At 43.3% G+C, this 15,383-nt stretch overlaps 1 protein-coding gene across 2 annotated transcripts in view; it reads left to right on the top strand.

The window, feature by feature from the left end:
- ck (unconventional myosin-VIIa ck) overlaps nt 1–15,383 on the top strand; it is a 197,795-nt gene that overhangs the window by 170,019 nt on the left and 12,393 nt on the right. The window contains exons 34-40 of one of the 2 annotated variants that reach the window (XM_075681294.1): nt 1,030–1,196; nt 1,732–1,823; nt 3,924–3,985; nt 4,946–5,092; nt 9,591–9,696; nt 13,974–14,088; nt 14,847–14,933. In XM_075681294.1, the coding sequence (XP_075537409.1) occupies nt 1,030–1,196; nt 1,732–1,823; nt 3,924–3,985; nt 4,946–5,092; nt 9,591–9,696; nt 13,974–14,088; nt 14,847–14,933 (776 nt within the window). Of the gene's footprint in view, nt 1–1,029; nt 1,197–1,731; nt 1,824–3,923; nt 3,986–4,939; nt 5,093–9,590; nt 9,697–13,973; nt 14,089–14,846; nt 14,934–15,383 lie in introns of both variants that reach the window. The other variant, XM_075681293.1, reaches the window with a different exon arrangement.

Genomic DNA, 15,383 nt, shown 5'->3' with positions numbered 1-15,383 from the left:
GTAAGTAGTCTATACCATATTGTCAATGTAAGCAGAGTTTTGCGAGCCAAGCCTGCACAAACCAAGACATGTCAAGAAAAATGGCACCAGCCACAAAGTCAATGCCGCGCAAGTCCATGTCTTATGCAAAGTTTCAGCAAGGGATGAGTTAAATTGCAATTAAAGTCATTAACAAAATTCAGCCCTCAAACAAACTGACAATGTGACAACAATTAGACAGCATTTTCACAGACAGGTTGGTGGTACTATCTTGTGGTGGAGAACTTAAATAGAGTGGACACAGAGTTATCATCGCAGTAACTAACAATATTCTATTCATTTCCTGGTGTAAAGTGTCAGCAGGGATGCAAGTGACAGTAAGCAGTCGTTTTTTATACTGCTTCAATGAGAACAACCAAGCTACAAGAAAATGTTCCGTGTGTTGTTCGACAAAGCGTCACAAGATATAGCTATTGGCGTTGTTTCTTGCCATCCATGTTTACCATAACCCGTGACAACTATAAAGGTTAACACATATATGGACAAGCTAAAACTCTCTAGCATTCACCAAAATGAGCATTTGGCACTCAACACATAGTTGTTATATTCTGGAAGACCTGCATGTTAGCCACTATCATCATTATCACATTACCGTATGCATAGAGTAACACACAGCTAAAGCGTTCTTGGTCATCGCAGTACGGTAATACTGTATACCACACCATACAATAACATCTCTATTGCTGAGTGTCACACTTTACATAATCTTGTGTGAGATTTAATGAGGCACCTTATCAGATCCTATTTTGCAAAGCAAACTGAAAGGAAAGAAAAAATAGAAAGAAAAGACCAGCAAGGTGTTTGTACAATGTAAGAAAACATGCATTCATACCTAGGTAAACCCTGCTGTAGGCTAGTTCGTACAACTTTTGTGAAGCACGTTTCATTGTGAAAAACCGCAGGCGGAGAAACTTCACCATCAACAATGAGCGCGGTATTGCCACTTCTAAGCACTTAAGAATGATGTACTATTGCCCTTTTGTGGTGCAGGCCACTTCCAAAGAAGAGCCTTCAGCGCACACTGACATTGTCATCTGCAAGGCGGCGAGACGGGGAGCAACTCTGGCGCCACTCGCGTGAACCCCTCAAGCAGCCACTGCTCAAGAAGCTGCTCAACAAGGAAGAGCTGAGCCAAGAGGCCTGCTTTGCCTTCAATGATATCCTTTGTTCGATCCACAGTGGTGCGATTGATAAAAGCACCTACAATAATGTGTCGCACTGCACCATACTACTAATTCTACATCAGCAAATCTTTCATTCATAAACATTTCCATAAATATAGGCCTCTAGCAGTGGCAACTCTATAGTTTACATGCCTGACTGAAAGTTGCTAGCATTGGTCACTGAAGGTAAGTGAAATGAGTGTAAATGGCTGACACAGTTATTTTGTTATAATGTGATAGCTGTGCATTAAAAACAAATCCCAAGCTGTACAGTGTAAATGCTTTCAGGCTCATATTACTACCAAGCTCATAACGGTTTTCAGTGCGTGGAGGGCAAATAGACTAATGGTCACATACTACATTACATAAAATAAATGCAGCTGCTTTGCTGTGTATTTGTCTTGTATGCTGTGCTATCTTTGAGGTGTTACCGTGTTTGTAATCAGCATATCTTTTTCTCTCTTGTAAATCTTTGGAGGGCCTCTTCATAAAGCCTTGTCTTGACTCTTTGTCCTTGACTCTGGCTTACCTATCCTGAAGTATATGGGTGACTTGCCATCTCGACGAACAAGATCGGGCAATGAACTCACAGACCAGCTCTTTGAGGGCCCCTTGAAGCATGTAAGTGGCCGTGTCTCTTGGCAGTGATCTTGTGTTTACTATAGCCTGTCATTTCAGGTACTTAACAATAAATTCATTGCTGTGTTTTATCTGTATACAGAAGAAAGCTTTAGATACCAACAGCCTCAATAATATCTGAAGAGTGCATACATTTTCATGAGCCATCATTTAAAAATAAAACGTCATCATTCAAAATGCCACTTCACGTACTTCACGCTCAGAAATGCTGCCACTGTGTAACAGTTATGCTGGCACTGGTAAACTTGTGTAAAGTCTAGTTGGTTACTTATTTTAGAACTACCCATTCATTCCTATGCTAAGAGGGACGACATACTTGGCTTTATTCTAGAGGAATACGTGTCCATCATACCTCCAAACTTAGCACAGTCATTGTAATCAACTCTGTTTTCTTGTATTCTTCTGTACCTTGCATCTGCAAATGTAAAGGTGCATCACATCATTTTCCAACACCCTGTCTTCAAGATGTTGTCTACTTAACACTACAGAGTGGCTGAGTTTTAAGGATCATCCAGGCTAACATCACCAGCTACTCATTCAAGTCAGCATCTCTGATGCTAATGATCAGAAGACATTCAATGTTGGCATGTGCTCATGTAAAATAATTGTACTTGTCCAACGGTCTGCTAGCTCTTTTGTCAGACTAGCCAGGCAACTACCCATCAACACGGTATACAATCCAAGTGATGCTGCTTCACTCTTGTCTTCACGTGTTGTCATAAGTAAAGCCAGTTCCCACTGGCTTTCACTCATTGTCATTGCGAACTATCTGCAGACTTGAGCCAACTTCCTATGGAGAATGAGTTGCGTTGAAAAAATATGCAGCAGATCCAATGAGTTGGCATCTATGTACAGTGAAGCTTTGTGTGAGTGCATAAAGAGTCAAAACGCAAGTTTGGGTTTATTGAATGTCTGCACAAAGTGACATGGAAGGCTTTACTCAGGCATTGTAAATAGGATAATGTAATGCCACCGCAGATGCGCAGAGGCAAGCTTTCTGGTTCTTTTTTTCTTTCCTCCACACGGCCAGTACTGCAGATGCGTGGAGGCAAGCACCATCTGGTGATGGCGCAAGGAACCCAGCATCGCATGTACTCCGCTGTGATTTGTTGGCCTGTTTGGCATGGGAGCAGCCAGGCCGTAACACCCATGGTCACAAAACTCGGCGAGGTTCGCAATGAAAAGCTTCGCTTTTAAAAAAGAAACTTAAGAGCAAGTTGCACAGTGTCATAGCATAGGCTATGACACACGCACTAAGAATAAAACTGACCAAAAAACAAGACAAATTTTCTTAGCACACACCATTACTTTGCAGAGAGGTTTTGTTGCCATTTCCAGATTGAAGCACTCTCAGAATTCAAGGACTTTTTGTAGTCTGTGTCAGCCTGCGTCGCATGCTAGTCTGTCACTGAGAGTCATCTGCAGACTCGGCTCAGAATCGTCTGCATCATACACACCGTGGTGGCTTAGCGGCTGTGGTGTTGCGCTGCTAAGTATGATGACGTCGGATCAAATCCCAGCTGCAGTGTCTGCATTTTGATGGGGGAGAAACACCCATGTCCCATGCATTGGGGGCACATTAAAGATCCCCAGGTGGTTTAAATTTCTGGAGTACCCCACTATGGCGTACCTCATAATCAAATTGTGGTTTTAGCATGTAAAACCCCAGAATTTAATTTTTTTATCGTCTGCATTATGGTGCTCTAGTGCAAGAGCACCTCGGTTAGCCCAAATATGTGTTGACTCCCTCCTTCCTTTTTCTATGACTGCTGAATAAGTTTTTACTATACGTGTAGCGCACACATAATCTTGCCCTTCAGTAAAATTTGGAAAAGCATGTACTTATACCGGTATAACTGAGATGTCACAACTGAGATGTCACAAGTGAGATGTCACAACTGAGATGTCACAAGTGAGATGTCACAACTGAGATGTCATTTGTGCATTGATTTACCTGTAGTAAAATGCTGTTGTATTAGTGGGAATTAGTTCTTATGCAACTTCTCAGTGATGCTTATAATGATGCAGCAACATTGTGTAATGTTCATGTGAGAATCTAATAAATTTATCTTGGATGTGCAGGAAATACTGAGGGATGAAATCTACTGCCAAATAATGAAGCAGCTGACTGACAACAAGAACAGGTGAGGGGTTCAGCATGCATGTTAATGGACGTAAAAATTCACAGTAACATGCTTTAAGTGGGCAGTCATATAACCCATCTAGTGTCATGACTTTTCCTGTCTGTGTTCTTGCTCACTGCAGTTATATGTTACCATATGTACCCCCTCCCCCTTGACTCCCCTCCAAAAATAACATAGGTACATATACTGTATTTATTTGGTTATGTGAGGGTGCAGCTGGGGAACGCAAGAAAGAGAGCTTATGTATGCACACTAATATAAGGTGATATAGTGTGCCTTACAGATTATTCAGACTCAGCAGAGATTGTGCAAAATACAGAGTAATTTGAAGCCCTTGGAATAAGTGGAACAATCAGTTTGGGTTATTATGCAAATTTCGCTTTGCAGTGCGGCTTTACGACAGCACTTGCCACTGCCTTGAAGTCGCAACTCAAAGCAAAATTTCCTTTTAACTCACACCTGGTCCTTACTGTTCATAAATACATATTTATATATATATTTATCAATAACTGGAACATAATGTGAAGCATTGACTCTGCAAACAAGCAGCATAATTCAATATGATATGTGCTAGTTTTACCATAAGTGGTGGTTATGTTATGTTTGGTTAAGTTACGTTTACACCATAAGATGCTGCAAACATGGTGCAATTTCATTTAAATTTTGTGAAATTTCTATTATGGTAATAAACGTTTGCACATAGCTGTACACAGGCATAGTAACCTACTTTTGTGCGATATTTGGCAATTTTTGTGGTCACGGTATAAATCAGTTCATGGCACCTACCTTTCTTCAAGGCATTACCGAAAACAATGTTTAAACGAATTAGTCTTGAAAATTTCACTATATCAAGTTCTATTACAGAGATGTCCATCCATGAGCCATGAGGATGGCAAGCACTTACACATAAGAATGGAAACAGGTCACAATGTGTCTCTTTGCCTTTCATGTAAGACTCAGTGAGGAGCGGGGCTGGGAACTCATGTGGCTGGCCACAGGACTGTTTGCACCCAGCCAGTCGCTCCTAAAAGAGCTGACCCAGTTTCTCAGGACGCGAGCGCATCCCATCTCACTGGACTCCCTTCAGCGGCTTCAGAAGACACTACGGTTGGTACACCATGCTTCTCTGATTCTTGTTAAGTGTGTACATTAAGGGAGTGCTGACACGTCATTTTCAACTTGTCACTTTTTACATTGAGTGAAGGTGCAAGCCCTCAAAGCTCCAGAAAAAATACTGGCAGGCACCAGACCACTCTAAATAACTTATCATCAGACTTACCTTCACGAAACAGTTCCCAGCTGCTTGGTGTGTCATGATGTCATTATACACCAGTTCGTTTCATTCCTGGTGCAGCTGCCACGTGTGAGCACAACCATATAAGATACATGCTGCACTTTTGTTTATTTTTTATCAGCAATGTCATCATACCGAGCCTTATTGCTGCATGATGTCAGTGAATTTTGATTTCTTTCTTAAAATCAAGATAAAGTTCATAAAGCGAGGTCTGCCATTTTGAGAGCGACATCACCATCGAATTAAAATATAAGTGTTTGCCAACCTTCATACTTGCCGAATGTTGCCCTTTTGCATGCTAAAAGCATGTGGTAGAATTGCTACATCAAAAATCTGCATCAGTAGTCCTTTAGTTTTTTTCACTCGGTTGCTAGCTTACGAATGCCTTGTGCACCGTTTCCTTATGTATAGCGTAAATGGGATACCCAAGATGAAAGAGAAGACAGACATGGCACTTCTTAGTCGTCTTGCATGCCCCATTTGCGTGACACATCACGTAATGCAGTACCAACTATCAGCTTATCATTCCGTTCACCATGGTGTGGTGTGGCAAGGGCTTTACTCCATTTTCTGTGTGCATGAAGTGCACGTCACCTTTGCATGAAGGCAGAGGTGAGGTGATGAACTCACCCTAGCTGTGGTCAGTTTCATTGATGGATAGGAGACAGCTGAAATGCAGTTGTTCCGAGTCTGCCGAGAGGAAGCAGGCGCCACACCGGAAACCTTGAGGTTGGCATGCCAGGAGGAAAGCTAGTAGCTGTATGCACATTCAGGCCCGCAACCTGACTACTTGTGCTCTCCCAACAGGCACAGGCATCCACAGGTTTTGGCATAGAACTCTATGGCCTGGCACAGTCGTGAAGCACACCTTCGAAGAAAGGTGTTGGCCGACCCTTCACTGGTTGCTCTATCGCATAAAGTCCTTGTGGCTTGGGTTCGGGACCCGATGGCGCATTTTCAGTGCCCAGTCTAGTGACGAACCTTCATCCATGGCTTTCTGCGACTCCACGTCTCAAAAATGTGTTACGCCTTTTTCTTCTCTTCATGGTGTCATGGTTTCACGAGAGTGGGTTCCATCGGAGCTCAGTGTTTCCTGACAATTTGTTCCTTTGGACTCCATGAGTTCTGGCATTTTGCTTATTTTTCTCTTGTTTCTTTCTTGCACCGTATGCCCTTGTGCTTAGGTCTTTGTCTTCGTCTTTTCCCAAGCACAGCACTTACGTCCACGCGCGCACTCTTTGGTGTCACTTCTCCTCTTTGCACAACTAATTGCACACACTCACACTCTTCACACATCACAGACACATGCTCACTATAAACTTAATGTTTAACACTTGGAACTTTCTAATGCTGAGAAAAGATCAGTTGAAAGTGCAGCGTCTTTCGGAAAAATAACATTATAAATGTTATTCCATCTACTAGTGTATGATTGCCTTCCATTACGTTGACCTTGACGGGACCAACGAAGATCATCAAATTATCCGACAGGTCAAATTAAAAAAAGAAAAAGCAGAAACACCCAAATGCACTGCTGTTTTATTTCGAAATACTACTTATCCAATTCTGATGTGTCCCCGAATGTAACGTACAACAATTTTTTCAACAGGAAGAGTAGCATTTCTTGGATTCTGATGCTCACAAAAATATAAAATGAGCAGAGTTTGTCGCCGTAAAATGAAAGTTTATTTTAGATGATGTCCATCGCCGTCACCCTCAAACGTCTCTTTATCACTATCTATGGATCTCAGCATGTCTATGGGCCACATATATCATCTCTGTGGGGTTGATTGCATTTATATTTCACATTTATTGAATAATTCTGCAACCCGCCGTGGTTGCTCAGTGGCTATGGTGTTAGGCTGCTGAGCACGAGGTCGCGGGATCGAATCCCGGCCACGGCAGCCGCATTTCGATGGGGGCGAAGTGCGAAAACACCCGTGTACTTAGATTTAGGTGCACATTAAAGAACCACAGGTGGTCGAAATTTCCGGAGCCCTCCACTACGGCCTGCCTCATTATCAGAAAGTGGTTTTGGCACGTAAAAACCCCATAATTTTAAAATAATTCTGCAATAATTGCAAGTGGAATGGTGACCTACACCTAGTTTACTAGTTGCATGCAATTCTCCGGAATACCAAATGCATGCTAAGCTAACAGCAAGTTGTTGCTGCTAGCTTAGCATGCAAGTTAACTTTTCTTTTATGAATGAGCTTTTGCAATTAACAGCTAAAAGCAATAAACATTCTTTGCCATCCTATGCAATAACTTGCTTTGTCAGCACTTTGTGGTGACAATGGCAATGGCACCGGATCTGATGATCTGATGTAGCAAAGCTGTGAGTGCAGTTCCACTTTCGTAACTGACTACACCATGCAGGTAATTTTCAAACCAATTTTCTTGGAAGGCAGGGGACACATTAGAATTGGATAAATGCCTTAATCATTCATTATGAACTGCTGTTTTCTCTGTTGTGAACTGCTGTGCAGGCCAGAAATAGGTGCTTTCGGCAGAAGAAAACATGTCTTCGGCACACTGTCTCCTATCTCCAGCAAGACAGGCGCTGCAGCCATTCAAATCTCGGTTGGGGTCACTATTGAGGTCAGGCACATTCATGCCAGTCCAAGTTATCCGGCAAGGCCCAATTTCAGGATTGAAATAATGAAAGTTCTTTAAAAAAATTTAAAATCTGAAGCATGTTTTCAAGGCACTTTTGGTTCACATGTACACTTTCTTGGTATTACAGTGTGAACATGTTATAAATAAAATGAAAACCCCCCTCCTACTGGGAGCAGGGGTGCATGGGAAGCTTATCCAACCCTAGGGCAGTGGTTGGTTAGCTTTTTTTGAGCATTTGAGACACATTAAAGAGACATGGTTGTAGGTGAATGAGAAACAGTTGTTTATTTTTGAGATGGCAGGTTTACGGTTGTCATTGTCCTTCAGGGATGGCAGCCCAAACCTCTGGATTAGCCCAGCATTCTACTTTTGCATCAACGTCAGCCGGTTGAACCTCTGGATCAGCACAGCGGTTTCGTTGTGCTTCGATGATCATAGCCCGAATGTCTAGGTTATCCCAGCATTGTCATTGTGCTTCAACTTCATCTTGCCGAAGCTCTGGATTCGCCCGGTGAGCATGAGCATGAGCTCGAGCACGTTCACGGGCCCGCTTCCGCTGCTGTTCCTTCAATGCAGCCTGCTCTTCGGCAGAACGAACCAAACGCGGCTTCCCCATCTGACTAGCGGGCCTGAACTGGTGGGAAACAGCGGGCGCAAGGCGAACGATTACACAATCACACCCTTTCCCTTCTCTGGAGGGAAAGACACGCACCTTGCGCTGCGTCTAATTTTTCATGCATATAAAACCTCACTTTAAAGGGCGCGTATCATGAACCGACAGTGGCTGAATCGGTTAGTGCGGTGGTCTTGCAACCCGGAGGTTGGTGCTTCGAATCCGAAGCCCGAAAGCAATCTTCTTTTTTTTTTTTTTTTTTTTGTGTGTGTGTGTGTGTGTGTGTGTGTGTGTGTGTGTGTGTGTGTGTGTGTGTGTGTGTGTGTGTGTGTGTGTGTGTGTGTGTGTGCTACTTCGGTTTTTTCTTACGGCAACATTAACACCGACGCCAACACGATTGAAGCAATAAAAGCTTCGCTTGCAAAATGTGCTCCATATCTTGCGTCATGTTTGTGTTAGTTCTGCCTGCACAGTTGTGCCATCTGAGCGTACAGCTAAAGTACCACCCATCATGCTCTTTCAGTGGCTGTGGTGTTCTGCTGCTGCGCACAACATCATGGGTTCGATTCCCAACTGTGGTGACTGCATTTCAGTGGGAGTGGAATGCAAAAACGTTCATTTGTGCACACTAAAGAACTGTAGGTTGTCAAAATTGATTCAGATCCCTCAACCACAGTAATTCTCATAAGCTGTGTGTTGCTTTGAGACATTCCATCTCCATAAATAGAATTGAGTCAGTCTAAAGTAACAACCACTTGTTACTGGAGTGCAAACACAATGATACTACTGATGCTTTATTACTGCATTTACCTTGTACTTCTGCTGTAGAAATAATGAAAACCACCCCATTCGAGTGAGCGCTTCGTTGTTGTGTGAGGGAATTCAATGTGCTGACGTCCACTTCATTGATAAGTCTGAATCAACCAGTTTAATATCAATACATAACCACGCGACAAAAACACAGTGTTCACTGGTATAAGTTAAAGAGTAACAAATCACTGACTAGCCTGAACACTACTCGGTGGCTTAGCAGAAGTATTTACATTAAACACGGAACACTTTAACTTGGTTCATTCCTGCAGGACTGGTCAACGAAAGTATCCACCCCACTTAGTCGAGGTGGAAGCCATCCAGCACAAGACGACCCAGATCTTCCACAAGGTCTACTTCCCTGATGACACTGATGAGGTAAACAAGCTCTCGTGTAACATCATCGTGACAATTATTATTTTCCTTGTGTTCTCATCTACACTGGACTTTATTTCCGAGCAGTATGATTTACAAGCATATTTGTTGAAGTGATGTTTCTCGCTTGTTTCTGTTTAATGTCTTTGCTATGCAGTGAAGGTTAATGGCATAAGGCTAAGGCCTAAAAATGCTTCATGCTAATGTGGTTTTCTTTTTCTTTCTTGGAGTTAGTGCCATCAATGCATATTTAGTAGAATTAAACATTGGAAACAATACAGTTAAACCTTGATATAACGAACTCCAATATAACGAAATTCTCAATATAATAAAATAACAAAGTAACTTTTCTTAACTTCTTGTCCATAGAACACCATGTATTTAGAACCTCAATTTAACGAAGTGTGTATGCGATTTCAATATAATGAAAATTCGCTTCCATAGCAGAGGAACGCCGAGACGATAAATTCAAACTGCCGTGGACGCAGATGGTCAATGGTTGCATTACAAGTGGCTGCTTGCAAACTTGCCTCTCAAATCATGCACGGCAGGCACGACAAGAGCGACTGCCAAACTGGAGCCTCATCATGTTCCGTATGAAATCCAAATGCGATAAAGATCCTGTCGCGCTGCGCGCACTTTGTGCTTTAGGTGCGAGTGAAAGTGTGCGAGGGTGAGACAAGAAAGATGGTGGCTTCTGTGCGCCTTTACGAGCAAAGGGAAAGATTGGGAGAGTAGCGAGCTCACGGTAGCGCGATCAAGCGTGCGTGAGGGGCGGGAGAGTGGGGTAAGTTGGCGCGCGTCTTGGCCGTGGCTGCGCATGGCTGTAAGCGCGACTGGGCGCATACGCATCTGCGCACCCTGCTTTAGAGGCAATCTGCCGTGTGTGCAAAGAGTGGGCGTGCCAAGACGGCGTGGCATCATGCAAGCTGTCTTACCGCACGTTTAGTATCGGGGGTTGCGTAATCTCGAGTTTTGGCGACCCATTGGAGTGAGAGGCAGACAAAGCCTTCGCTCCCCGCTGCTGGCGCTTTTCATGATGACGACATCTCAGTGCGGGTGACGCTATCAGCCGCGGCGGCAGAGTGCACGCGAGAGCGTGGCTAGTTTCGCTTAATTTGTACTGCCGATGTGGCATGAAACCGTATCTTTCATCGCAGACTCCAAAATTCATAAAAATGAATTGTTTTCACTTTCAGGCTTGCTTTTCTCGATTGCCCAATAATTCGCAAAATTCTGCGGCCCCATTCTGTGTAATAAAAATTGATCGGCAACTGTACTTATTTGCATAAAAGGCTGAAACAGGAAGACGGCACACATGATGCCACGCCATCTTGGCATGCCCACTTTTTGTACACATAGCAAATTACCTATAAAACAGGATGTGCGGGCCACGCTAGAAAAGGAGACGTGCAGCACCCCCCCCTCCCCCCCGTTCCTCTAGTTTGCATGAGAAAAAGGCACTGATCAAGCCATGGCCCTTCTCGGCTCACACTCACATGCTTTCACTCGCAGCCAAAGCATACAGTATGTGGGGCACAATAGGATCTTATTGAACTTTGACTTTATGCGGAACATGTTGCTGCTCCAGTCGCCTTTATTGCGTGGCATGCAATTGGAGAGGTGCGTTGGCAAGCAGCCACTTGTAATTCAACCAACCATTTGACCATCTGCATCTGCAGAAGTTTCCATTTATTGTCTCAGTATTTCTTCGTGGTGGCAGTGACATTTCATTACATTGAAATTGTGTATAAACACGCTTCATTATGTTGAGGTTCTAAATACATGGTTTTCTATGAACAAAAAGTAATACAAAGTTAAATACTCCATTACATAGAGAATTTTGTTATTTTGAAGTTCTTTATATTGAGGTTTACCTGTATTCACTTTTTATTCAGATAGCTAATCTGGAGTTGCACCTTAAAGGGGCTCTCAATCACTTTTTGTCGGAGAGGAAAAACATATTCAATTTTAAAATGTGATATTTCATATATACTTTGCCGGAAAAAGTACTTCAATCTGTTCAGCAGAAGTGGAAATATTGGCAATCACCTTCTTCGCTGTGCTCCCGTTCCTTATTCAATGCCCTGCACTTTGAAGGCTACGGTGGAGCAGGGCGTGCCTACAACGCTCTGCCTTCTAAATGTCACCGTGACACACAGTTCAAAGATCCTTTTGGATTTAAGTTAACGTAGACGCCACTAATTCTGATTTTGGTGTCTACAAAGAAGCGCCTAACGTAGCCAAACACGGCTGTCTTCAGCGAGTCGCAGTGTGCTTAGCCGGTGGACTCATGGCGGCACACTGCAGCCGCCGCAGTCTCTGCGCTACAATCTCCCCCTGTGTATGCACAGCGTTTGCTTTGTGCATGGCAGGACTTGAGTGCATGCTCGCGCTTATATGCTACAGTCTGACCATGCTACATGGTGCGGACGGGCTTTGTGGATGGATGGACGGATGTGGACGGATATGGATGGATGGATGGATGGATATGGATGGATATGGATGTAGAGTCGAAGCAAGCTATATCGAACTCGCAAAAAAACGCCTATCAGTTCAATATAGAGCATAATTCGATATAAGCCTGCTAAAGAATTTTATGTCATAAAAGCACATACCATTTATAAAATCACTTTATTGATGAAACAGCTTAGTTTCGCATGAAATTCTCCTGTATTTTCTCCGGCTTGGGCAGTTTCGCTGCCTGCGATGCGCGTACTTCTCCACATTGTCTAAGGAGTCGGAGGCCGCAACCTTCCACATTCGTCCAGAAGTACTGGACTAGTGCGAGTGCACCAATCACCTCCGAGGACGTGGGCAAAGGACTGTCATTGCTTTCCTCATTGTGCCCACTTTCACTTGTGCTCAGTGTCGACTATGTAGTCTTCACTCGTTTTCGGGCTCTCTCATGGTTGCGACACCATCATCTGCACTCACACACTGGTCGACCGTCAATTTGTCAACGGCTTCCAGAAATTCTGGCAGCTCGGTCCAAACTTCGGCAACACCAGCAGCGGCTTTGTTGCACTCATCAGAATTTACAGTCATCACCAGGCACACGGAATCTGGCACGTCTGAAGCAATTTCGGGTGAACCACTTGTACACGGCCGTGCATACGCGTCAGGCACTACGGGCACCAGGTCGTGAGTTTGTCCGCTTTAGCCCTAATTTCCCCCTTATTCTTCAAGATCGTGCTGAGAGTGCTCCTCTGAATCTTGCACACTGCGGGGCATCCGACTTCTCACCATGTTTGACCCGATTTATGATTTCGAGCTTCATGGCAAATGGCGAATTTTGCCACTTCATCACGGCAACAGTGCAGGAGAAGGCCCACAAGGCGCAAACACAATGAACCCCGAAAAGCAGCAAGACAACTCGCACTGGTGCCATCTTGCACGACGAAGGCACAAGAGCCTCTGATTGGCTGTCTGAGCAAGCGCTGCGGGCAGGCCAGGATCATTTTTTGCAGGGGGGTGTCAGCGGCTCGCTCGACGCAGTGAGGTCGCGGTAGGAAGAGCAGTTTGATGGAGTCGCGCCGCCAGGTTTTCCCGCCACCATTAGGGAAAGGCAACTTCTGGGGGCACTTTTCTGCCGCTTGACGTTCAATATATCGGGAGTCGCTGCTATTTTTGTTCGATGTAAGTGTAACTTTTGCTATATATACTTATTAGAACTACACCGTGTTCAGAAATTGTTTGACGTAAAGAATAATTCGATGTAAACGGGTTCGATATAGCCGGGTTCGACTGTATATGGATGGATCTACATGGATGGATGTGTATGGATTAATCGATGTGGATGGATGTATATGTATGGATGGATGGATGGATGGATGGATGTTAAAGAAATCAAGATGCAAGGTGGTCAAATTTAATCAGAAATCCCTCACGACGGCATGACTCATAATCGGATTGTGGTTTTGGCACGTAAAGCCATAGAATTTATTTTAATAATTCATGATTTGGGGGGGGGGGGTAGGAAAATACTTTAACTGAATCATCATAATGATCTTTTACATATTTAGTCATCTGAGCATCCTTCTCAATGTAAATACCAGGAACAACAGTGTGTAATCGATAGCATATTGATTGGCATTGCTAATGGCTTTCAGCTTTAATGCCACTAAATTTACTCATGTGATAGCAAGTGAATTGCCTTCAGGGTTAGAACATTTTGCAGATACCACCATTAAATTCGTCCATGTGATGCAGGTATGTCTGTCCAATTTGTACAATGCGATGCTGACTCATCCCTTGTTATGTTGTTGAACTTCATGAAGGCATTTGAAGTGGACTCTGGCACACGAGCGAAGGATTTCTGCCTAAACATCAGCCAGCGATTGAACTTGCGGACTGCTGAGGGATTCAGTTTATTTGTAAAGATTGCTGACAAGGGTATGTATGCATCCCACTCTCATTGCTATGGCAGTATAATTGCATGGGTAGATGTGTTGTTCTTTGGAGAATGATAGTAAATCTAGTTCACATCTTAGGCACTCTGTTTTTAGTATGAAAATTGCCTATTGCATTTTTTTGTTATGGCTGCCATGTTTTGTGAAAGGCAAAATGCAAAGGAATTTATTGACAGTGCTCAGCCATGAAAGATAAAATTGTGTCACCTAAAGTAATGTCAGGCTTTCCATTCCAAGCTGCTCATTTTAGCTTGTTTGCAATTTAATGCTCTTTCTCATCCCTTTTGTCCTCATCATTGTAGTTGTTATTAAGGTAGCCATTACCTCGCAATGTTAACCCTAATGATGTCAGAAAAGCTTTTGGGCACCAGATGTCTGCTATTGATGTTCAAGCATGTCTTGGTTAGAGTACTGACAAAAACATGTAAAAAAAAGAAATAATTCAAAAGGAGCTCTTCACTTCAAAAAGTTGTTTGTGTTAATACCACTTCGTGAGCTCACAATTTGTCATGAGGATGAACACATTTGTACTTGACACACCTCCATTTTTTTCTTATTACATGTGTGTGTCCTGAACATAGGTGGGTTCTGAGAACAAATGCTAGCTTCAGTGTAAGCCTTGTGTATTTATTTGCTTCTTTTTATGTATGGTTGCTCAGAACTGTGAGAAATAGCGAAAACATTTTTATTAAATGCTTTCTGTTGATCCAGTACGTGTACTTTTGTCCATTCTTCCATCAGTCATCAGTGTTCCAGAGGGTGACTTCTTTTTCGATTTCGTCCGGCATCTCACTGACTGGATTCGCAAGGCCCGCCCGACAAGAGATGGTGGGTCAATATATGCAATTTTCTGTGCTTGTACCACCCAGTTGGCTTGTCTGGTTCATGTACAGTAATGTCTCGTTAGTACCTCATTTTTTGTGGTGGGGCAACGATTCAATCTCAACTACACACAAAGTATTTTATAAGAGTCATGTTATAATTTTAGCAGGCTAGCTATTAGCGAGCAGGAAGAGACTGTATAGTTCTGTAGTATGAGCATTCTCAAGCAATCTTGGCAAAATATGAATTGCCATGGTAATTTTGGTGGGTGGCGAGTATTCGTGTAAAAGGCAGATACTCGCCATAGGCATCTAAGATAAAGTTTGTGACAGTGAGTATTTAAGAGTGAACAATAAAACTACATATACATATACTCAACCTCTTATGAATGGCACTGACATTTGGGCTGTCAAAGAAATAGACCAACAACGGAGAGGGAGACAACCTGAGTATCTC

Source organism: Dermacentor variabilis, chromosome 2, assembly GCF_050947875.1.
Source record: "Dermacentor variabilis isolate Ectoservices chromosome 2, ASM5094787v1, whole genome shotgun sequence".
NCBI classification, from domain to species: Eukaryota; Metazoa; Arthropoda; class Arachnida; order Ixodida; family Ixodidae; genus Dermacentor; species Dermacentor variabilis.
Note: the sequence above shows the minus strand (reverse complement) of the source record. Positions and strands in the feature narration are given on the sequence as shown.